Here is a 26,252-nt window from a genome sequence, read left to right as displayed (position 1 = left end):
ACGTCCTGTGGTCAACTCTATAAACAGCCCAGCATACAAACTGTCTCAAAAACTGAATAACATACTGGTGAAAAATTATACATATGAAACAACATATGCCATAAAAAACAGCATGATTCTAGCCAAAGAACTAAGAACCAGAAAGCTCCCCCAAGAAGCACAGTTTATATCACTTGACATCACCAACCTTTATTCAAACATACCCATACAAGAAGCTCTAACAGTAATACAAAAGAACCTTATGCAACACAAGAAACTTTCATACACAGAGATTGTAGAATTTATGGAACTCCTTCAGCTAACCCTAAGTTACAACTACTTTACCTTTAATGACAACATTTATAAGCAACCAGATGGCCTAGCAATGGGATCATGTATATCCGGTACCATAGCTGACATATACTTAAATCACTTAGAACAAAAATTATTTGACAGCCAAGAACCCTGCCTAAAGAAAATAGAATTTTATAGGAGATATGTAGATGACACACTACTGTTAGTGAAAGGAGATACCAAAGACATCACAGACATTCTTAATCATTTCAATAATCTAAATGAGAAAATCAAATTTACAGTGGAACATGAGCAAAATAAAAGTATCAACTTTCTGGACCTAAATATTACAAGACACAACAACACATGCACATTCAAAATTTATAGGAAAAACACAATGACTGACACCACAATCCCTGCAACCTCATGTCACCCAAATATTCATAAACAGGCAGCTTACAGGTCAATGCTGCATAGGGCAACAAAAATACCATTGAACCAAGAAAATATGCAACAAGAAATAAACACAGTGAAGAAGATTGCAGTTGCCAATGGTTACAATGCTTCTATGGTTGACACAATCTTAGATAAAATGAAGAGAAACCCAGGTACAAACTGCACCACAGAAGAAAAAGAGAAAAACAAATATATATCTAGCATTCCATACATAGGCAATATATCACAGAAGATTGCAAATATTTTCAAAAATCACAGAGTAAAAATTGGGTTTTCTACATCCAATAAACTACACCAAAAACTAATACATAATATAAAGTGTAATCATGATCCATATTCAGACTCTGGAATATACAAGGTAACATGCCAGGAATGCTCCAAGTTCTACATAGGACAAACAGGCCGAAATATCAACACCAGGTACACAGAGCACATTAGAGCATACACCCACAACAAACACGCTACATCAGCAATAGCAACACACATACATAATACAGGACACCCATTTGGAAAAATAGAGCAAAATGTCAAAGTACTCCACCGACTAGATAAAGGACATAAAATGGATTTGCTTGAAGAACTGGAGATATATTCACATTATAGAAAATATGAAGATAAAATATTAAATGAAAAACTTGAAAATGAATCAGTGAATTTCTTCAGATGTTTTGATAATATACTTAAATAAAAATAATAAAACATAGAAATAAGCACAAATGTAAAATCAGTATAAGTAATTCATGAGCCAAATTGTAAAGATAAATTAACCTCTGTACAAAAGCATATCATAATCTGTGGAAGACCTATAATGTTATCTCTGTGAACTACCTATAAGAAAATCTTTGTAACTGTTTTGTTTATATCAGATATTTTCGATGTATAAAATGTACAAGTTGTGTGTGATGTTAAGTGTGTGTGACTCTCTACACAAATGGACCATTAGAAAATTGTAAGTACAAATTGTTCTCAAACTTTAGCCACTAACCTCACAGAAAATATTGACACCCAACTAAAAATCGCGTTTCTTATGTATTACAGTAAGAGTCAACAAAATGAAGCAGACTCACACACACTGACAACATCAAAAGAAATGGCTTAACACACATCATAAAAACGCACTTGAAAATGGGAATTATTTCTCGAAACGCGTCGTGCAAATAGTAAAATAAAGAAAATCGTGACTGGTAGCAGAAGATTTATTTATTTATAAACAAACCTATAGTTACTGAATAGTTCACAGGAACTTCCTGGCATATTAAAACTGTGTGTCAGACAGAGATTCAAACTCAGGACCTTTGTCTGTTGTTGGCAAGTGCTCTACCAACTGAGCTACCCAAGCACTTGCCAGCAACAGATAAAGGTCCCAAGTTTCAGTCTTGGTCTGGCACACAGTTTCAATCTGCTAGGAAATTTCATGTCAGTACACATTCTGCTGCAGAGTGAAAATTTCATTCAGTTCAAAGAGAAATTGTCTAATATCAAATAGGCACCCTTCTCATACAATTATAGGTGGTAGTGACATCAATCTACCCTTGATATGCTGGTGAAAACACGTTTAAAGTTGGTGGTACGCATTAAAGTTCATCCGAAATCATACTGAATGTTTTCTCAGAAAACTATTTTGAACAATTATTTCATGAGCCCACTTGAAGCGTAAGCGGTTGAGAAAACATACTTGGCCCCTTAGCAACAAATAATCCTGAGCAAATAGGGAGCTCATGGCAGATACAGCGATTAGTGATCGCAAGGTTGTTGTAATGAATCTGAATACTGTAACATTCAAACCCACCACAAATAATTGTGAAATACATCTATTTAAAAAAGCAGATAAAATTTGGCTTGACAACTTCCTAACAGATAGTCCACTCTTTCCCACCTGATTATAAGCATTGACCAGACATCGTTTAAATTCAAAGAAACAGTATCGACAGCAACTAAGAGATACACAGTATACCACATAAATTAACAAGAGATGGTACTGATCTCCCATCATACATAAAACAGGTCAGAACTCTGTTGCAGAAAACGAGAGAAAAGCAAGCCAATTTAAAAGAATGCAAAATCCCCAAGATTGATGAAGTTCTACAGAAGCTCGAAATTTAGTGCAAACTTCAATGCGACATGCTTTTAATAGTTTCCACAAGGAAGACTGTCTCAAAGTCTGACAGAAAACTGAAAAGATTCTGGGCATATGTAAAGTACAAAATGCAATCAACACCTGTGCTGCACAATAATAATGGTATGTTACTGATGACAATGCCACTAAAGCAGTTACTAAAACAGTTTTCCAAAATTCCTACACCAAAGAAGACAAAGTAAATTTTCCAGAACTCGAATCAAGAACAAGAGCCAACTTCAGGAACTTAAAGTAGATATTCTTGGTGTAGCGAAGCAACTTTGATCACTTAATAAAGGTAAGGCTCCTCCGATCTAGACTGTATATCAGCCAGGTTCCTTTCAGAGTAAGCTGATACAACAGTTCCATACTTAGCAATCATACACAACAACTTTCTCATCGAAAGATCTGTACCTAAAGATGGAGAATTACAGACCAATATCACTGATGTCAATTTGCACTACGATTTTTGAACATTTACTGTGTTTGAATATTATGAATTACCTTGAAGAAAATGATTTATGGACAAACAGTCAACAAGGATCCAGACAATAACATTCCTGTGAAACACAACTAGCTCTTTATTCTCACGAAGTAATCCGTGCTATTGACGAGGGATGTCAAACTGATTCCATAGTTTTAGCATTCCAGAAGACTTTTGACACCATTCCTCACAAGCAACTTCTAACCCAATTGTGTGTGTGTGTGTGTGTGTGTGTGTGTGTGTGTGTGTGTGTGTGTGTGTGTGTGTGTGGAGTATTGTCTCAGTTGTGTGACTGGATTTGTTATTCTCTGTCAGAATGGTCACAATTTGTAGCAACTGATGGAAAGTCACAGAGTAATACAGAAGTAATTTCTGGCGTTCCCTAATGAAATTATATAGGCCTTCTACTGTTCCTGATCTACATAAATGATTTACGAGACAACATGAGCAGCTCTCTTAGATTGTTTGCTCATGATGCTGTCATTTAGCATCCTGTAAAGTCATCAGATGATCAAAACAAACTGAATGTCTGTATGGTGCGAAAAGAGGCAACTGTTTCCAAATAATGTAAGGCGTGAAGTCATCCACATGAAAACTAAAAAGAATCTGCTAAATTTTAATATCACAAATATCTAAAGGCTGTAAATTCAACTAAATACTTAGGGATTAAGTTACATTTACGAATAACATAAGTTGAAAATACCACATAGATAATGTTGTGGGAAAGCAAACCAGAGACTGTGATTTACTGTCAATACACTTAGAAAATGCGACAAATCTACTAAAGAAACTGCTTACACTACATTTGTCTGGACTCTTCTGGAGTACTGCTGTGCAGTATGGGATCCACATCAGATAGGTCTGATGCGGGACGTCAAGAAAGTTGAAAGAAGGGCACCTCATTTTGTATTTCCAGGAACTGTGGTGGCAATCATTAAAACAAATGCTTTTTCATTGTGAAAGGATCTTCTCATGAAATTTCAATCACCAACTTTCTCTTCAGATTGTGAAAATATTTTATTGGCGTGCACCTATATAGTGAGACATGATCACAGTAATAAAATAAGAGAACTCAGAGATCACATGGAAAGATTTAGGTGTCCATTTTTCCTGTGTGCTGAGCAGACATGGCATGGTAGAGAAGTAGCATAAAGGTGGTTAGATGAACCCTGTGTCAGGCATTCAACTGTGAATTGCAGAACAATCATGCAGATGAGGATGTATATAGATGCAGAATATGTTACAAAAAACACGTCTTAGCAACATAATTACCTGAAAAAACACCTAACATAAACAAAACACTTCAATAAACAAACCAAGCAACATAAAGAATGAATAAATCCAAGTAATGTACCTAACCCACCTACCTTCTCCAAAACAAATGTGTCTATTATGCTGACACTTTATCGTGGCAGTTTTAGTTGGGAGGAGGGAATGGACAATACTTGCTTAAAATACTGGCAGATGTCAAGCCTTAACTTCCACTTTTACCACTGCAAACAACTGTGATGTAGCCATTAGTGACTGGTTTGTGTAACTGCTTTGCTTTGTGTTGTGAATTGCTCGTTCTTTTTTTTATTTTTCATTCTGCAATGACTGCAGAGATAAACTTGGCCCATGTCCAGCTTCAAGTATGAATCTCACATCATCAGAATAGATCAACAATCCCTATGACCATTATGTGTTCTGCTTTCACAGGAACACAGAACTTGGACATAAGCAAGAGGCAGGTCTTGTTCCCTTACTCCTCTCCTGTCCCCTTGGGCAGTCTAAGTTCTAGCAGTTTGTTTACACTTTGACCAAATGCCACAACATAGTGCATGCATTTTACTTATCTTCCTTCAGCTGAAAACAAGAAACTCTCCCTCACATGAACCAATACCCATTTTTCTACACAAAATAAAAGCTAAAATTAAGTGAAAAAAATTAAAAAGCACTCATTTTGTTCCCCCAAATCAAACACACAGATTTTCTTTTATATGACTGCATGGTGTCTGTTCTTTCGGACATGTCCGAAAAAACAGAAACCACACAGAATCTGAAGCTGTGAAACATTATATGTAAATTGAAAAGGGATCACTGCTATCAGCTGTAGCAGGACATTTACCGTATTTACTCGAATCTAACCCGCACTTTTTTTCCGGTTTTTGTAATCCAAAAAACCGCCTGCGGCTTAGAATCGAGTGCAAAGCAAGCGGATGTTCTGAAAAATGTTGGTACGTGCCGCCACAACTAACTTCTGCAGTCGAATATATGTAGCGCTACATAGGCATGCTTTGTAGGCACAAAGATAAATACTGGCGCCAAAACCTCTGCATCAGTAAATAAATTTAAAAAAAAAAGGTGGAAGACGAGCTTTTTTTCTCCGCCCCGCGTTTCGACCACTGCATTTACATACATTATCCAACGAAGTAAATACAAATTCCGTATTTTTCATCTTCGAATGTAGCAGTATTTCAATGTACTACGAAAATCCGACTGGCAAGACTGTTTCCTACCTGTGAGAAGAGATGGTTGCTAACAGGAACCTGATGAAATGTGAATCACATACAGTATTCTCTTCACCATAAGAATAATACGAATATAAACATTTTGCCATGTATTCTTTCGTGTTTGCTGCTATCTCATTTAAATCCTGTATGCCTAATAAACTACGAAACTAGACTGAGACAACAGCAAACGCGGAATAATATATGTTTATATTCGTATTATTCTTGCCTAATAGTGATACAGTCAGAAATGAAGCACGGCAACCGACTAGATTTTTAAATCTAAGATGACTCTAATTTCTGTGCAGAATTTGATGTACTAAAGAAATGGCCGCAAAGATTTTCAAACGGAGAAAAATTTTCGCCTAACTCTCAGTCAGAACATGTTCTATCATACGCAGTCTATTATTTGGTTCTTGGTGATCATTATCAAAGAAAGCAGCAGTGTAAGTAACAACAAATAGCAGTCTCTTGCCATTGTTTCGCTAATGAGACGATCCCTCTCTCTCTTTTTTTTTAATTGTAAGCGGTGGTAGCGCGCACAAAAGCAAGCCATGCCGTGAGCGGCGACAGGCCATAAACACGCACCATCAGAATGCGGCAAACAATGCATGACACAGTACAGTAACGCATTTTCAGCTTAGAGTGACGTAAACACCCATAGCAAAGAAAACGGCACTGATCAGATCAAAGCAAAACAAACAATCAATTCAAACCAGACGAAGCACGTGAAAAAGGAAGGGTACCCGTATAAATACGGACGGAGCACCTGACGCATAGCAATGGCTACCTGGTAAAGCTTAACTGCTAAGCGTACGACTCGAACCAAACTACTGTAGCTGTATCGTCATTCATTCGACCTAAATTGTGTCTCATATTACAATGGGCCAACTTTGTTTCGATTTGGAGGTGCGGCCCAAAACTTCTCTCCCCTTGAATTTCGAGTCTCAAATTTCAGGTGCGGCTTAGATTCGGGTTTTTTTTCCCCCATTATTTCGAATCTCATTTTTCAGGTGCGGCTTAGATTCAAGTAAATACAGTAGCAGAATCAGCGGCACCAAACAAAAATGTCTACCGGACTGGGATCCAAACCTGGGACCTCCTGCTAACTAGGCAGGTGCAATAACTACCGTGCCATCCAGGACACAGCATTATTGCGACTGAATGGACTATTTTGGAATGCCTCACGGCCACTCCACATTCCCATAAAGCACCATCTATACACTATCTCAGTCTATTATACTCCTGTTCGGCACTCAAAGATTCCCACAATAGGCTGGACGTATTTGTGCATCTGCAAGTCAAAAGAACAGAATGCATTCATGTAATTGATAAGCCTAGCTGGGCAATGGATCCATCTTCTTCAGTGGGGACACACAAATACATCTGTCCTCATGTGGGAATCTCTGAGTAGCAAACGGGAGTATAATGGACAGGGGCTGTGGCTAGATGGGCTCAGTGGGTATGTGGATCAGCCATGAGGCATGCTGACGTAGTCCATGCAGTTGCGATAACACTGTGTCCCGAATGGTGCAGCGGTTACTGCACCTGCCTAGTAAGCAGGTGTGAATCCCGTTCTGGTACATATTTTCATTCGCTGCCGCCGGTTCCACTTGATGTCCCACTATAGCTGACAGCAGCAATCCCCCTGCAATTTACACAAATTTTCCTCTCAATAGTGCCAGTGTCACAACAGTACCCAAATGCTGAAAGGTTGCACACGTCATACCAATATCCAAGAATTGAAATATGAGTAATCTGCTGAATTACAGACTCATATCATAAACATCAATCTACAGTAGGCTTTTGGAACATATACTGTACCTGAACTGAATGAATCACCTTACAAAAAATGATTTATTGAGAAGTAGCTGACACGGATTCTAATTAAATTGTTTGTCTATGGAGTATTGACTAAGGTGTGTGACTGGATTCATGATTTTCTGACAGAAAGATCACAGTTCATAATAACTGATGGAAAGTCACCGAGTAACACAGAAGTAATATCTGCCATTCCCAAAGAAAGTGTTATAGGCTATCTGTTGTTCCTGATCTACATAAACCATTTAGGAGACAATCTGCGCATTCTTCTTGCATTGTTTGCACATGATTCTATCATTTACCGCCATGTAAAGTTATCAGATAATCAAAAATAATTGAAAGATCATTTAGGCTAGATATCTGTATGGTGTAAAAAGTGGCAATCAGCTCTAAATCATCCACACCAACACTAAAAACAATCCACTAAATTTCAGTTACACAATAAATCACAGAAATCTAAAAACTAACTTGTCTGTCTGTCTTTTTGTTGTTCTCATATGCGAATTAACATATCCGCTATATGGTGAGTAACAATCTAGCATTTCATAATATTATCAAATTTAAAGGCTGTAAACACAACTAAATACTTAGGGATAACAACTATGAATAACTTAAATTGGACAGATCACACAGAGAATGACATGGAGTCAGCAAACCAAAGTCTATGATCTACTGACAGAACACACAGAAAATGTAACAGGCCTACTAAAGAGACTGCTTACATTATGCTTGTCTGCCATCTTCTGGAGTACGGCTGTGTGGTGTGGGATCCACTTCGAATAGGATTGGAGGAGTACATCGAAAAGTTCATCGTTTTGTATTATTGTGAAATACAATAATACCATGGAGATGATATACGAATTGGGGTGGCAGTCATTAAAACAAATGTGTTTTTCTCTGCGACAGGACCTTCCGTGAAACTTCAATCATCAACTTTCTGCTCAGAGTGTGAAGATATTTTGTTGGTGCCCATCTACAAATGGAGAAATGATCACCATACCAAAATAGAAATCAGAGCCTGCACGGAAGCATTTAAGTGTTCATTTTCCCTGTGCACTATTCAGGAGTGGAACAGAAGAGAATCAGCTTAAATGTGGTTTGATGAACCCTCGGTCATGTACTTAATTGTGAATTGCAGAGTACTCATGCAGATGTAGATAAAACCATTGCTGCTATGGGAAGGACCAACTTTAGCCATTTCTGAGATTTCAAAATTCCATCAACGCACCCTACTTATGTAGTAAAGTTATGGTGTTTGGCACGTTTTAGATCTCCTCTGTCAACATAATAGGGCTGATAAAGTTCACTCTCAATTGTGTTAAAGGAAAAATCAATCTAGAAAATTAATAAACGAGATGGAATTTCTGGCTATACCTCAGGGGGTGAAATGATTAATACCGCCAACAGACACGCATAAAAGTGTAAGTGAAGCTTTAACAACTATTAGTTCCTTCCTTGGGGAGGAGAGATGGCTAATGGCTCTGAGCACTATGGGACTTAACATCTGTGGTCATCAGTCCCCTAGAACTTAGAACTACTTAAACCTAACTAACCTAAGGACATCACACACATCCATGCCCGAGGCAGGATTCGAACCTGCAACTGTAGTGGTCACGCGGTTCCAGACTGAAGCGCCTAGAACTGCACGGCCACACCGGCCGGCCGGGGAGGAGAGAGCGACGGACTAGGGAAAGTTAAAGAAGAAAGGCAGGTCACTCAGTCACCAGAATGAGAATGACCCACCAGCAGTAAGGAAGATAATATCCTTATCCTCACGACTGATGGGTCCCTCTCATCCTGGCTTTGGAGCGATCAGCCTTTCAATTTGGACCTTCCCCTCTCTACACTACCCTCCTCCCAAAGGACAGAAAAAATACTTCTGAAAGCTAGGATACTGTCATCACTATGACTTTTCTTTTATGCGCATTCATCAGAAGTACTACACATACCACCTCCAGAAGGTAAGGACAGTACTAGCCAGCAGTCCTGTCTCGTATTTGTTGAACTTCACAGTCAGATCAATCGCACAACCAACAGATACAAAGACATTTACAAATAACAACAACTAACAACTTTCCTAATCTGGATATATTTAGCACAACAGAGGTCTCACTGAAGCATCACACCTGCTTCAAAGCACTTCTGTCACATGGCTCACACATGACATCACATGCCACAACAGTATTTAAATTTTTCGATCTCCTCTTGGTAATGCTACTACAGTCGCGTAGCTGGTGTGCCAATGATACCATGACATCTTAGGATCCCAAGCAAAAATTTATGAACTACACAATCTTGGCCAGTTCATAGCAAATGCTGTAATTATATTCCTTATTTAACTACCACAAAATGACTTGAGATATAAAAAATAGATTTTTTCACTTCAAACCACTTATGACACAAAAAGAAATTTTAATAAAAATGTATGAATCTATCTATAGTTTTCTTTCTTTAAAACTTACGGAAAAATTTAGAGGTGTGAGAAGAGAGTACAATTAGAGGCAGCTGATATTACAACACATAAGCAGCAGCAACGTCTATAACTAAGTAGGCTACTGGTACATGAAACATTTAAAAATTCCTTATATATTCTAATGTCAGTTCTGAACACTGTGATAGAGTTCAAGTAACAAAAAAGATTGTACAGTAATGTTATTGTAGGGTCTCCATCATACTCTTTCTATATCATTTCACGAAGTCGGCCATTGCCACTGGACAGCAGACCTAATATTGCAAATACACAACTCTTTTTTTCACATTTAACACTGGAAATTCATTATATCATCATAAAAAAAACAATTTCTTTGCATGATATCACAATGTCAAGTTTAGCCACATCACAGTTAGGTTACACCAACAAGTTGAAGCAGTGTTTCGAAATACAAACTGACATAATAAAATATGCTGGTGTAGCAGTAGGACAACCTTTTACCATTTACTTTGCCACACTTACATTATACAACAAAGTTTCACAAAAAGATGGGCAGGCAGTGGAAGAGAATGTCATTAATGAAATCCAGGGAAGCCAGCCTAAAGTGCTTACACTGTATTTATGACAGAACTAAGTCGTCGTCGTTTTTTCATGTACTTATCTAACAAGTAGCCTATATGGCTACTACTGAAGAAGGGAACCAAAGAGTAAATGTGAATACCTGTTAAACAGATGCCATTGAAGAAAATGATCAATTTTTGAGAATACACTGTCATTGGACAGATAAAAAAAATCACTCACCAAGCGCCAGCAGTAGACCACATATATAAAAGGTATTACAAGCTTTCGGAGCCAGTTGTTCTTTCTTATGGTACAATAGTTGAAGGGGAAGGGAGAGAGAGGAAGAAAAAGGACTGCTGAGGTTTAGGAAATGGGGCAGAGTTCACAAAAATTACATAGAACTCCAGCTCAGGGGAGACTTACCAGATGGGAAGAAGAGGATGAAAGATTCATGGAAAAATCATCCACAAACCCAGGTCAGGGGAGAGTTACTGGACAGGATGAGAACAAAAGAGTGATCAGTCCTTTTTCTGAACTCCTACCCCTTTTCCTAAACCTCACAAATCTTTTTTCATCCCTCTTCCTTCCCCTTCAACCCTTCTGCCAGAAGGAGGAGCCACTGATTTCAAAAGCTTGCATGGGTAATGCCTTTTATACGTGTTTTCTCCTGCCACCACTTGGTGAGTAGATTATTTATCCGTCCAATTACATCACACACCATGAAAGGAAATTAGTGATGGAAATTAAAAATGTGCGGCTTCAAGGGACTGCATCTGCCAACCATAAAACTGACAGTTATTCTGCTCTAAATTCTGGCACCTTTATGTACACACAATTCATTGGGGATGCACACTCGCAGCTATCGCAGAAATTATAATCCTCCTAAGCACATTTGTTGGGGGTATGTGAACAAACATTTTCTAGTGTGCATAGTGGAACACAAGATATGATGTGCAGAGTGCATTTGACTCTGTGGAATATACATGTTCTGTGTTTGTTGATGGGGCAACGTAATATAATTTGGTAGTCAAATGTATTAATACATGTTGAGCGAATAAAGCATAAGTTTATTTTGTCCCTTAAATGGTTTTTACCTGTCATTTAGCTGCGTTAATCTGCATAAACTACAGCAGGTTATGGGCAGAGCTACTGGATTAAAGTGAAATAACAAGCTTTAAGGTGACGTGTATTTGCGCAAAAAGTGCGCCGAAGTTTGTATAAAGTTGGATTGTGTATGCTATATGAAGAAGAAAATAACTGTAAAATGAGTACAACACAGATACCACAAATAGAGCGGCTTGTAGGTTTTGAAAATTACGTGACCATTTTCCGTTGAAGTGGATTTGCACTTGGATGACTTATGGGATGTCGTAAATGGTAAATTGGCACCTACAGAATCAAGTTTTGCTATTAAGGATCGGAAGGCAAAATCAAAACAAATCCTTTTGGTTGATCCAGTGACTTATCCTCACATAGAAAAGGCTATGTCAGCAAAGGAGGTATGGGGCAAACTGAAAAAGATTTGAAGATGGTGGTTTAACCAGAAAAGTAGGATTACTTCGTGAGCTGATAACCACAAGATTGAATAAGTGTAAAAGTGTGGATGAATATGTGAATAAAATAATTTCAATCTCCAATCATCTGAGGAATATTGGTTTTGAAATTGCAGATGAATGGATTGGAACTTTATTGTTAGCTGGACTATCAGATAAATATTCGCCATTGATTATGGGTTTGGAAAGTTCGGGAATAACCATTACAGTGGATAGTGTTAAAAGTAAAGGTTCTACATGACGTGAAGAATGAACCAGATTCTAATGCTTCAGAAAAAGAAACAGCGTCGGCTTTATACTCTAATTACAAGAAGAAGAAGCCAATAAGATGTTTCAGATGCCAGAAAATTGGACACATTGCTTCAAAGTGTAACGAAAAGTTAAGTATAAAAGAAAAGAAGCATGTTGTTAATTCTAGTAGTCCTGAGAGAAAGACTACCGATAAAGGTAAGGCATTTTCTGTTTTTTACTCTTTTAATGAAGCAAGGGAAGCAGGCTAGATTGCCATTTAAATCGAGTCAGAGCAGATCTATCTAAGTCTTGCAACTCATACACTCAGATCTCTGTGGACCTAAGGAGAATAAATCCTTAGAAGGTAGCTTCTATTTCCTGACATTCATAGATTATTTTTCTAGATACATGCATGTTTATTTTATAAGTAGCAAGGATCAAGTGAATGATATATTTGTTGTTTATTGAAAATGGTTGAAAGACAGACTGGGAAGAAAATTAAAATTATTAGATCAGACAATGGATCAGAGTATGTAAACAGGCGGTTTAAGGAACAGTTGAATGGAATGGTATTAGACATCAGACTATCATTTGCTACAGTCCTTCTCAGAATGGAGTTGCAGAACGAGCCAACAGAACCATTGTAGAAAAGGCAAGAAGTATGTTAAGTGATGTTGAACTACCTAAGTGTTTTTGGGCAAAGGCTGCATCAACAGCAGTGTATTTAATTAACAGAACAGCTACCAAAGCTGTGAGACACAATACACCTTACGAAGTATGGATTGGGAAGAAGCCGGATCTGAAGTACTTAAAAGTCTTTGGATATGAAGCAATGGTTCATATTCCAAAACCATTAAGAGAAAAGTGGGATGCAAAATCTCAAAAATATATTTTTGTTGGCTACTGTGAGAATTCAAAAGGCTACAGATTTTATAATCCTGTGAATAAGAAGATAATAAGTAGTAGAGATGTACTTTTTGGAGGATTATAGGCCTAGAATAAAGAAAAGTAGTCAAAATGATACAATAATGCAACCAAGCATAATGTGTGTTAGTGCTGAAACAGAAATGGAAACTAAAACAGAGGAAGACGAGAATAAAGAGGAAGCTGATGTGCTACCTGAGAATCGAATTGAGGAAGAAGATTCAACAGAGGAAGTCAGTTTACGGTGGTCTTCACGTATAGCAAAACAAAAGAATATCCAGATTATGACATGTATGCTGCCCAACAATCAACAATGAACCAATCATAGTTGATGAAGCTTTAGCAAGTTCAAATGCTCAAGATTGGAAAAAGGCTATTGAAAAGGAGCTCCAATCTTTTATGGATAATGATACATATGAATGGGTTGACAGGCCTGAAAATAAAAAGCCACTAAGAACAAGATGGGTGTTCAGTATTAAAAATCCTAAGAGTGCTATACCAAAATTCAATTCAATCAATCAATCTCTTTATTCATCCGTTAACAATATACATTGTATGGATGTAGTCAATTACAATATATCCAGAACAAGATTTTCACTCTGCAGCGGAGTGTGCGCTGATATAAAACTTCCTGGCAGATTAAAACTGTGTGCCCAACCGAGACTCGGTCGGGCACACAGTTTCAATTACAATATAGTTTCTTATCTTTAATTTGTTTCAAAAACTTGAATAATAAATACAAATATTTTATATCAGTATATATAAATAATATTACTTTTCCATATTCAGATATTCTACAATGCTATAAAAACTATGTTAGTAAAAATCGTTTAAGATCTACCTTGAATTTATGAAATTCTTTAATTTTCTTTATTGTAGAAGGCAATGCACTAAAAGAGTATTTTGCGCTGGTAGTTAACACTTTTTTGGTAGAGTGCTCCTTTGTGGGTGTCTCTGTGAAAATCATCTCTGTTCCTTATTTCATGGTTATGAACCTGATTACTGAATGTTGAAAATTCCTGGTGAGTTTTCAGAAAGCATACATATTCATAGATGTATAAGCTAGGAAGAGTCATTATTTTCAATTCTTTAAATATTTCCCAACATGACACTCTGCAGGGAACCCCTTTCATTATTCTAATAGCCCTTTTTTGAAGTTTGAAAGCTTGTTTTGCCATACCTGTATTTCCTCAGAAGATCATACCATATCTAAGCAAACTGTTCATGTAAGCATATAGGCACACAGAAATGATTCAGTCTTACAGCATTCCTGAAGCATTCTTAGCACATAGCAGCACTTACTTAATTTTATACTCAAAACTTGTAGATACTTTTTCCATCTCAAGTGCTCATCCACCCATATACTGAGGAATTTTGTGTATGGAGCTTGTGCAATAACATAGTTCCCTAACTCAGCTTTTACTCTCTTCTAGCTTTACTTTTAATATTACTGAAATTCATCAATACTGTTTTATCCTTATTTATGATCAAAGCATTATCACTAAACCATTTTCCTGTCTCATTTATTGTCCTAGAGACACACTGCTGTAGATCATCCTCAGTGTATCCTTCTATAAAAATGCTAGTGTCATCAGCGAACATCACTGTTTCTGGAACTGTCAGATGGTTTGGCAAATTGTTTATGTACACCAAGAACAACAGAGGGCCTAACACGGAACCCTGGGGCACTCCATAGCTAGATTTTTTTTCTAAAATCTGAAAGATACTCTTTGCCTTCATGACATATTTGTACTTTCTGTTGTCTATCAGAGAGATAAGACTTGAACCATTTGAAGGAAAGTCCACAGATCCCACAACATTCTAGTTTCATAAGCAATAAGTCAAGGCTGATTAAATCAAATGCTTTAGATAAATCTAAGAATATTCCACAGCTTAATTCATTCTTGTCCAAGGCATTTACAACCATTTTCATAAATTGGAAAACTGCCATTTCTGTGGCTCTGTTCTTTTGTCAGTATTTTATTTTTATTCAGGAAGTTAGCTAGCCTTTCATACATTACTCTTTCAATTACTTTAGAGAAACCTGACAATAATGACACTGGCCTATAATTATTTACGTCAGCTGTACTATCCCTTTTGTGAAGTAGCTTCACTATGGAGAGTTTTAGTTTTGACGGTAACACCCCCGTCCTGAAAGAATTATTAATAATGTCAGTTAGGTGAGTATCTATACTGGTAGAACTATGTTTGATTACCTTGTCTGGAATTCCACCAGTACCACAAGACATTTAGCTTTTTAGATTATTAATCACATTTGTGACTTCACATTCTGTTACTGGGTACAGAAACATTGTCTTTTCACAAGTTGGCACTTAACATGTTTTTGTTGTTTGAATTGCACAGACTTTTAATTAGATTCGGTGCTATGTTCACATAATGTTCATTGAATATATTGGCTACCTGTTGAGCATCTTCTATCACTTTACCCTCACTTTTAATTTTGAAATTATAGGTCTTGGTTTTATATTTTCCTATGCTATTGCTTATAATCTTCCAAATCGATTTTGATTTATTGCTTCCATAATTAACGTATGAATCATTGCTTAGCCTTTCTGCTGCCTGTAAAACTTTCCTACAGACCCTTCTATATTTCCTATAGTATGGTTTTATTGTTGTATTTATTTTAGTATGTTTGCTTAGGTTTCTAAGGATGGTTGCTGATTTTTTAATCCCTTGTGTTACCCATGTGTTTGTCTTCTCACTGACTTTAATTCTTTTTAATGGGAATTCAAATCCAGATTGGTAATTAAAGGATATTCCCAAAAAGAAGGAATAGATTACAATGAAACTTTCTCACAGTGGTGACGTATTCATCATTAAGATACCTTTTAGCTCTTGCAGTAAAGAAGACTTATCAATTCATCAAATGGATGTGAAAACAGCCTACCAGAATGGAAGACTGGAAGAGGAAATATATATGATTCCACCTGATGAAGTTAAGCGACCCTATCAAGGGAAAAGGAGAATTTGGGTCATTCCATGTCAGTTCAACCAGGGGCTCCAGCTCATAAGTCTCAGATTTGACTGAAATTCAGTACATTAATTTTACCACGTGTGGAACACTCGTGTACAAAATATTAGTTTACCCTGCCAATTAGTTCCAGAATTATGACTTGTGAAAGAAGGTGGCATGACCCGGAAATTGCAACCTGCAACTGGCAATCTATCTTCAGACCCAACTCCAGGTCTTAATAACTTTGGAACTATTCCGCACAGTCCAGTGAAATTTTTACAACCCAGTAACATCCATTTACAGAAAGAACACACTCCATGAATCAAAACACCAACAACATATCTCTGAGGGAAAATAAAAAATTCCAAAATGTGATTTAAAAAATGTAATACATTAAAAGGTACATATTGTAGGTGCCCTCTATGCCAAATATAATTCACTCAAAAAGGGTATAAATTTTTTTCCGGTAAGCTTAATATGGCCTAAACACACACAGAACTCATCATGCCCATATCAGTCACAAAAACTGAGTTACATGCACTCGAAAATACAAAAATTTGAAAAATTACCTGAAAAACGTGGATTTTCGAAGTGTGGTAGCACAAAAGGGGCAAGTGGTATCCAAGCCAAATTTCACACACTGCATAAGTAGACCATAATGATACATATCTCAAAATTTCAGCATGTTATTGCAATACATTTGTGTATAATGGAAGTTGACAGACGTATTTGGTGATGTGGCCATTGTTCCACAACACTATTTTGTAAAAACATATCGTAAACTGTTCTGCCTCTTCTTATCCTCTCCCACAACTTTTTAATCACCAAGCAACAACATATAGACAGATTAACACAACCTATCATTAATGTTTACTGCACCTTAACTGCTAAAAACCAGTCGATTGTGCATCGAACAGAAGTTCTCCACACTTTAGCTACTGTACTCTGTACATTGAGTGGCAAATTGTACTGTCTTCCTGACACTGTGGTAGGACCTGGAACTGTCATAAGAATATGTTCAAAAGGAATCCAACACCTGTCTGCCAAACGTGGCCAATGAAATGATCTTGCTGGTGCCATGAATTTCCCAAATACATCACCTTCTGCTTCACAGCACTCTCCAACACATCCTAAGTACCATTTGTCATCATAAATAGCAATAACATAGCAATCTGGTTGTATGTTGCTGCTTTTGCTTCTGAATCCTGAATAACACACTGTGAAGACACATGTTGTGCATGAACCTATAGTTATAACCAGACAGTCTGCTCATCTGCACATTGTCAGAGTCCACTGGAGAGAAGTGATGATGGCTCCTTGTGCCTGCAACAGTTTTAATGTGTTCTAGTCTGCTTTTTAGCAACTCTTCAACTGATTTCACCTCATCTTTTGAAACATAGAATGATTGTATGCCAGAGATATTTTTCTGTACCCAGGTAAATAATTTAACAGGTGTTAGAATGTGACCTTCTATAAGGTGCTGCAGACTAGCTCGTGATGCCATGCGCTTAATGGTAGCACCAATACCATCACATACATTTTTACCATGACTTGCGAAAAAAATTCCATTCTGCGTGAATCTGAAAATCATGGTAAAGAATGCATAAATTTTTGAGATTTTTACAGTTTTTGTACTGATTAGCTGCCCCATCACTGAAGTATTTCGCAAAATGTATGTGAGGCAGCTTGTTTTTCACATATGCCATGACAGTGCAAATGTGGGCATGAACTGCAATGGCATCATGAATTAAACAGTCACTAAAAACCCACAGGTTCATGACAGACACATCACCTGATTCACCTCTATAGTAAATCACAAATGGCTGGAGAGTTGCTTCTACATCTACATTTATACTCCGCAAGCCACCCAACGGTGTGTGGCGGAGGGCACTTTACGTGCCACTGTCATTACCTCCCTTTCCTGTTCCAGTCGCGTATGGTTCGCGGGAAGAACGACTGAAAGCCTCCGTGCGCACTCTAATCTCTCTAATTTTACATTCGTGATCTCCTCGGGAGGTATAAGTAGGGGGAAGCAATATATTCGATACCTCATCCAGAAACGCACCCTCTCGAAACCTGGCGAGCAAGCTACACCGCGATGCAGAGCGCCTCTCTTGCAGAGTCTGCCACTTGAGTTTATTAAACATCTCCGTAACGCTATCACGGTTACCAAATAACCCTGTGACGAAACGCGCCGCTCTTCTTTGGATCTTCTCTATCTCCTCCGTCAAACCGATCTGGTACGGATCCCACACTGATGAGCAATACTCAAGTATAGGTCGAATAAGTGTTTTGTAAGCCACCTCCTTTGTTGATGGACTACATTTTCTAAGCACTCTCCCAATGAATCTCAACATGGTACTCGCCTTACCAACAATTAATTTTATATGATCATTCCACTTCAAATCGTTCCGCACGCATACTCCCAGATATTTTACAGAAGTAACTGCTACCAGTGTTTGTTCTGCTTGACTGTTGTCTCAATGATATCCTTGGATGGCATCTTGAACTATAAATGCATACTTTTCAGAAAAGTCTAGTAGTACTATAATTTCATCTTGTTTCAAATTATCCTTACAAAACTGGAGATTAGCTGATTGTGCTGTTGCTGTGAAGCTGTGTGGGGTCAGTTTGTCCATTTTTGGACAACACATTTCAACAAAATCTTCCACTGTACTTTGCTTTGCTTTGTTTCAAGACTTGTGCGATCCATGTGTGTCCATTGTTTATAAGAAACAAGTTCATCATCATCCATAAGGAGTTCACCATACAGTTTGTTATTCATGTGTTCTGCAAGATTTGCATTACCACGACACTTTTCACACCTGTGTATCATGCACTGGTAGGAACTGATGTCACACACTAGCAGCTTCATTGCACCTTCATAATCCAGACCAGAATCCTTTATAGCAGCAAACATCTGCTTAGCATTTTGATGGGTCTCACATACACAAACATTGTGTGTGCCCCTTGCACTTACAGGCACAACCCATTTTGGCCGAAGATTGAAAAAAGATGATAAACCTACTTTGGTATTGGGTTACTTTTTCCTTGAATTCTACATATAGGCCTAGTTCTGATATGTTGCATAGCAACAGTCGTTTTTGCATCTGTACACGTACATTTCCCATTTTCACTGTTACATAGTATTTTTTTCCAGGCATTATTTGGCTGTAGTCATTATTTCATAGAATTCCGACACTAGCACCTTTATTTCTGAACTCAATTGCTTACCCTGAGCCTGCTGAAGTTGTGGAAGCACTCCTTGCGTTGCTTTTATTTTCCTAGCTTGCCTTACCATATATGTAGAAACATTGAATACCTTTGCAGTGTAGTCAATAGATCAGCTGGAAGGTGCAAGGGTAAGAATAGCTACTTTTTTCTGGCGTGTGGATATGGCACATTTTTTCTTTCAAATCATGCACAATTTTGTCCAAATCAGAGCATTTGTGGCATGATTCCTGTTCCTTTGGAGCAGATAGTTCTTCCTCTTCCACCATTAGTGTGTCAGCTATTTAGTGTTTTAATTCTATTTGAGCTTCTTGTAGTTTCCTTCTACCATAGCTGGGCTCGTCTCTTTTCCCAACTTTGTGTGTCTTCATGGGAGACAAACCAAGAGCAGTCACTGAAGTATTTAATTGCTCATCCACAGTGGTTGTAGGTGGCTGATACTCTTCGTCACTGTCATGTAAATTATCAAAATATTCTTCATTTTTTAGCAGTGTAACACACCTGGAACATAACTTTTGTCCTGGTTTCATGTTAAGTCCCATGCACTGATTCACTTTCAATACTGATTTTATACCAATTTCTCTGAGGCTACACTTCACTGTTTTCTTATGAATTCGAAATGGTTCAAAACAACTTCTTTGTAGGAAAGAATACTTATCCAGAAACCCTTTCATATGAAGATAACAAACGCTAAAGTTTCCTGGAACTGTACTTCTTGTGCCCACTGGGTGTATCCCAGATCTCAATAGCAACAAATCTTGGTCCGATTCATCCAGATCATACAGTACAAAGCAAATGCCACATTTTGTTCCATATGTTGTTTTATGACATTCAGATGCTTGTGCTCTACCAATACTGCAACTTGTTTGAATAAAAGCACCACTAGTACACTCTTCTGCCTCCATACTGACTTTCCACAACACTACTGATCAGTCTGAACTAGAATCTTAAAAACATGAGTAACCTGTGTAATTGTTGCTCGTTTCCTTTGTTGTTCCTGCCTAACAATGACTCATTCTGTCCCTGAAATCTACCATTAACTTTCTGTTGCCTAATGGTTCCCAACAATTGCTGCAGCTTTATCTGAAACAAGCTGTCTGCATCATCACTATTACTTGCTAAATCATGTTAAAAGAAACGTAACCAAATACATCTCTGTCAACTTTTATTGTACACAAATGCCTTGCAATAACACGTTAAAATTTTGTCACATATTATATTATGGTCTACTTATGTAGTGTTTGAAATTTGGCTTGGATATCACTTGTCCCTTTTGTGCTACCACACTTAGAAAATCCATGTTTTTCAGGTAAATTTTCAAATTTTTGTATTTTTGTGTGCATGTAACTCTGTGTGACTAATATGGGCACGATGAGTTCTGTGTGTGTTTAGGGCACATTAAGCTTACCACAAAAAAATTTATACCCTTTTTGAGTGAATTATATTTGGCATAGAGGGCACCTACAGTATTTGCCTTTTAACATATTACATTTTTTTAATCACATTTTGGAATTTATCATTTTCCCTCAGAAATATGTTGTTGGTATTTTGATTCCTAGAGTGTGTTCTCTAAGTGGATGTTACTGGGTTGTAAAAATTTCACTGGACTGTGTGGAATAGTTCCAAAGTTATTAAGACTTGAAGTTGGGTCTGAAGATAGATTGTCAGATGCAGGTCACGCCACCTTCTTTTACAAGCCTTTATTCTGGAACTAATTGGCAAGGGAACTTAAAATTTTGTACATAAGTGTTCCACACTTGGTAGCATTGGTGCGCTAAATTTCAGCCAAATCTGAGTCTATCAGCTGGAACATTTTCTCAAATTGGTTGAATTGACATGGAATGACCCATTTGGCATTTGAAGAAAGGCATATATGGATTAAAGCAAAGTGGCCAATGCTGGAATAAATGTTTGCATAAAAGTTTGATAAAACTAGGCATGTTACAGTCAAAGGCAGATCCCAGTATATATCATAAAAGGAGCAATGAAGAAATTGCAATCATGGCCGTATGGGTAGATGATTTTTTTTTATTTTAACCAATAGTAAAGGCCAGATGGAATTTTTTAAAAAACAGTTATGGCAAGAATTTAATATGCACGATTTAGGGGAAATTAATCAATACTTAGGCATGAAGATTCTAAGAAGTGCCAACAGAGATGAATTATGGATTGATCAATCTCTGAAGACAAGGTAGATATTAAAAAAGTTCGATATGGAAAATTGTAAACCTATTTCTACTCCTATGGAAAACAATGCAGAACTGCTAATAACTGATGATGACAAGAAATGTAAGGAAAGTGTACCATATTTGGAAGCTGTAGGACGTCTACTGTACTTAGCACAGACTTCCTGACCAGACATCGCATTTGCCACAAATGCATAAAGCAAGTTTTGCAGTGATCCGAGAGAAACGCGCTGGATGGCAATCAAGACAATTTGGAAGGATACAGTGATGCAGACTGGGGAAATGAGCTGGAAAACAGACACTCCATCACTAGAAGTTGTTTTAGACTAATGGGAGGATTGATATCATGGCCATATAAGAGACAAGTAACTGTTGCTTTGAGTACTGTAGAAGCTGAATATATGGCCTTGTCCTCCACTATCCAAGAAGCTCTTTGGATCCGTACACTGATGAGTGAAATTGAATCTCCTCCAACATTAAAGCCAACTTTGGTATTGTGACAAATGGGAGCCATTAAACTTGCAGAAAATAATGCCAACAGTGTAAGATCCAAACATATTGACATAAGGCATCACTTTATAAGACATCATGTGGAACAGGGAAATATAAACTTCAGTTATATATGCACAGAAGAAATGTTAAATGATCTCCTAACCAAGCCCCCCAGTAAGGATAAATTTCAGAAGCTGGCTAAACATTATGGTTTAACTTCGAGTGTATAGTGTTGAGTATCTGAAAAATATTTGTTCAAGGGGGAGTGTTGGGGATATGTGAACAAACATTTTCCAGAGTGCATAGTGGCGCACATGATATGATGTGCAGAGTGCATTAGACTCTGTGGAATATACATGTTCCGTGTTTGTTGATAAGCCAACGTAATATAATTTGGTAGTCATATGTATTAATATGTGTTGTGTGAATAAAGCATAAGTTTATTTTGTCCCTTAAATAGTTGTTACCTGTCATTTATTTGCGTTAATCTGCATAAACTACAACGACATTCTGTATAACCTTTTTGATTTTTCTAGTATATATTAATATCTGAGATTTATTTATACAGTGGCAACGATATAATATGCAATCGTTACTCCAGAAAGTTAATAAAATAGTGTTTTCTTACCCTGATTCTCCCTTCCTTATCCTCCTCTGTACATCCTTAAGACCATTCCGCAGATATGTTTTGTGGGCTGCCGCTGTAAAACAAAGCCCAAATCATAACAACAACAACAACAACAACAACAACACACACACACATCCTATATATATATATATATATATATATATATATATATATATATATATATATATATATATATATAAAAAACACAAACATTTTTAACACAAACGGATACAACTTCTGACCTTTCTTAATTAATTTATACAGTTTCTTTGCAAGCTTCCTTGAGGCCATTGGTTTTGCAATCGACGTAGCAAATGCGCACTTCTCGTCATAACTTAAGTCTTCCTTCTTAATTGTGGAAACATCGAGAATTTCTGCTGTTTCTTGCTCCTCAGCTACTGGTTCATTTTCCGCACCAGGCTCTTGCTTGATCTTTTTAGTTTTGCCCATTACTTCAACAAAATTTTCTAAATAAATAAACAGTACCGGCTAGGAGTTACGATACACTGCACATTTGTTTATTCCCACTTTTCAACTGAAACTCACAAACACAACAACACGTGCCTACAACAGATAAACAAAATACGCCACAGACTACATACATTTATTGCCAAAGACCTTTCCGTGCTATGCAGCATCACATCTGTATTTTCGAACGCGCCCTCACACGTTAAATAATATTATCAAACTATTAATATATTGACTGTCTGAGAGATTGTATTGACGTATTGTCTATAATAGATATACTGAGGAGCAGTATTGATAATCCAAAAAATGTTCTCAGTATTGTCAAAACGTAGGTCGAGTGTTGTTGGCCTGACAATACGCCTTTCAAATGTGTACAGAGCTTCATGACCAAGTCACACAGTAACACAAGGAGTGTTTCTTCGGTGTGGAAGTGCTTTGGACGCCGCGCCAAATTATGATGATTTGATTGAGAATAATTGAAGAAATGATGTCGGACTTGACAGACGAATATATGCATTATTATCAGTCCCTCTCGTTTCAGTTTGATGAGGTAGATTCTTTTGAAAAATGCAGCATTAAAAGAAAATGTCTTGCGCAAAGTTTCAAAACATCCGTCACCATGTAAGTATAATTCTAATAATTTCCTCATTTCACAACCTCGGCAATGTTTCGGTAAGAGGTAAATAACAAACTTATCACTCTTAGAACATATTCTGAGCTCAAACACATTGAGGTATAGTGAACAGAGGTATGTATTCACCCCCATATTTTTTTTCCCTCCCTTGAGTCACCTGTCTTCAGACTTCAGACTTGTTTGAAGTAGCCACCATGAATATCTCTCTAGTGGCAATCTCTCTATCTCATCGTAGCAATGTTGCCAAATTTCCTCCATTATTTGTTGTATATATTCCAATCTCTGTCTTCTACAGTTTTTACCTTCTATAGATCCCTCTAGTATAATGGAAGTTATTCCCTTATGTCTCAACATATGGCTTATCATCATGGCCCACCTTATCAATGTTTTCTATACGTTCCTTGCTTCGCAGATTCTGTGGAGAACTTTCTCTTTCTGCGCCTTATCAGCCCGCCTATTTTTCATTATCTGCCTTTAGCATCAAATTTCAAGCACTTTTATACTCTTCTTTTCTGGTTTTCCCCACAGTCCATGATACACTAACATACAGTGCTGTGCTCCATACACAAATACCCAGAAAGTTCTTCCTCAATTTGTTACTACTTGCTAGTTGAATTCTTTTGCCCTGGAATGCCCTCTTTGCCTGCACTATTCTGCTTTTTATTTTATCCTTGCATTGTCCATTTTATTTTGCTTTCAAGGTAACAGTATTACTTAAGTTCACCTATTTCGAAGTCTCCAGTTTTGATAAGGTTATTACTAATCTCACTCCTGCTACGCCCCATTTCTTTTGTCTTTCTTCAATTTACTCTTAATCTATAATCTGTACTCACTAGGCTATTCATTCCATTCAACAGGTCCGGTAGTTTTTGTTCACTGTGGATAGCAATGTCATGAGTGAATCTTATTACTGAAATTCTATCATCGTGAATTTTAATCCTATTCCTGAATCTTTCTTTTCTGTGTATCATTGCTTCAATGATGTATAGACTGAACAATGGGGGCGAAAGATTGCTTCACTGTCTTACATTCTTTATAATACAAGCTCCTCATTCTTGATTTTTCATTTGTAATACTCCCTCTTGGTTTTTGTACAACATTACTCACCATTCCTTTTAGCTTTCACCTATTTTTCTGAAAATTTACAACTTCTTGCTCAATTTTATACTATTGTATTTTTCTTCTAGCTACGTTGAAAAATCCTATGATTGTGATGTGGATCTTCTTAAGTCTTGCTTCCCTTATCAAGTACAATGTTAGAATTGCCCCTCTGGTGCCTTTACCCTCCTTAAACCAAGCCGATTGTCATTTGACAGATCTTCAATTTTTATTTTTCCCCAGTCTTCTGAATATTATTCTAGTCAACAACTTGTGTGTGTGAGCTGTTAAGCCAAGTGTGCGATTGTTCTCACACTTATCTGCCCTTGCCATTTTTGGAATTGTATGGATGATATTTTTCTGATATTGTGTCTTCAGTCTCGTAGATTCTTCACATCCACTTGAACAGTCACTTGGTTGCCACTTTCCTTAATGCTTTTAGAAATTCTGATAGAATATCTGCACTGTCTGCTATACCTTCTGCCTGACTTGATCCCAAGTGTCTTGGAGTGCTTTTAAATTCTGTCTCTAATATTGGATACCCTCTCTTTCCCATATTGGTTGCAATTTAATCTTCTGTCACCCTCATCAGAGAAGTCGTCCCCTGTCATGGAGGCTTTCAGTGTACTCTTTCCAGCTATTCGCTCTCTCTTCTGCATTTAACAATGGAATCCCCATTTCCCTCTTAATGTTGTCGCCCTTGCTTTTGATTTCACCGAAGGCTGTTTTAACTTTTCTATATGCTGAAACAGTCCTTCGGACAGTCATTTCTTTTTCAATTTTGTCACATTTTTCCAGCAGCCATTTCACTTAGCTTGCCTGTACTCTCCTACCATGAAGCAATGGAAGAATCAGTTAACGTGACTTGCTGTTTATTTTATTCCTAAGTGATTTATATTGTCATAGTCGCATCTTTCCCTGAAGGTGTGTGTACTTTCTTCTTCTGTTGATCAGTTATAATATTTCTTCTCTTACTCAAGGTTTGTTCCCTCTTACCTAGCTTGCACCTATGTTTGTCTGTCCAATATCTGTGATTGCCCTATTTAGAGATGCCCAAACAGCCTCAGAGAATTTCAGACACCTCATCATTCCTCAGTACTTCAGTACCCTCTTCTCTCCAAATTGATTGTTCAGGGTGATTCTCTTAACCTTCAGTTTCCTCTTCATCTTTACTGAATTGTGATCTTGATCTGTACCTGAAT

At 37.3% G+C, this 26,252-nt stretch overlaps 2 protein-coding genes across 2 annotated transcripts in view; one reads left to right on the top strand and one right to left on the bottom strand.

Moving 5' to 3' along the window:
- LOC126473223 (H/ACA ribonucleoprotein complex subunit 2-like protein) overlaps nucleotides 1–23,462 on the bottom strand; it is a 37,658-nt gene extending 14,196 nt beyond the window's left edge. The window contains exons 1-2 of the mRNA XM_050100132.1: nucleotides 23,093–23,462; nucleotides 22,851–22,923 (exon numbers count right to left, since the gene is read on the bottom strand). Coding sequence (XP_049956089.1) covers nucleotides 22,851–22,923; nucleotides 23,093–23,300 — 281 coding nt within the window. The 5' untranslated portion in view covers nucleotides 23,301–23,462. The remainder of the gene's footprint in view (nucleotides 1–22,850; nucleotides 22,924–23,092) is intronic.
- A 260-nt stretch (nucleotides 23,463–23,722) lies between these two features.
- Nucleotides 23,723–26,252, top strand: part of LOC126473220 (fidgetin-like protein 1) — a 182,133-nt gene continuing 179,603 nt past the window's right edge. The window contains exon 1 of the mRNA XM_050100130.1: nucleotides 23,723–23,939. Coding sequence (XP_049956087.1) covers nucleotides 23,803–23,939 — 137 coding nt within the window. The 5' untranslated portion in view covers nucleotides 23,723–23,802. The remainder of the gene's footprint in view (nucleotides 23,940–26,252) is intronic.

Source organism: Schistocerca serialis, chromosome 4, assembly GCF_023864345.2.
Source record: "Schistocerca serialis cubense isolate TAMUIC-IGC-003099 chromosome 4, iqSchSeri2.2, whole genome shotgun sequence".
NCBI lineage: Eukaryota > Metazoa > Arthropoda > Insecta > Orthoptera > Acrididae > Schistocerca > Schistocerca serialis.
Note: the sequence above shows the minus strand (reverse complement) of the source record. Positions and strands in the feature narration are given on the sequence as shown.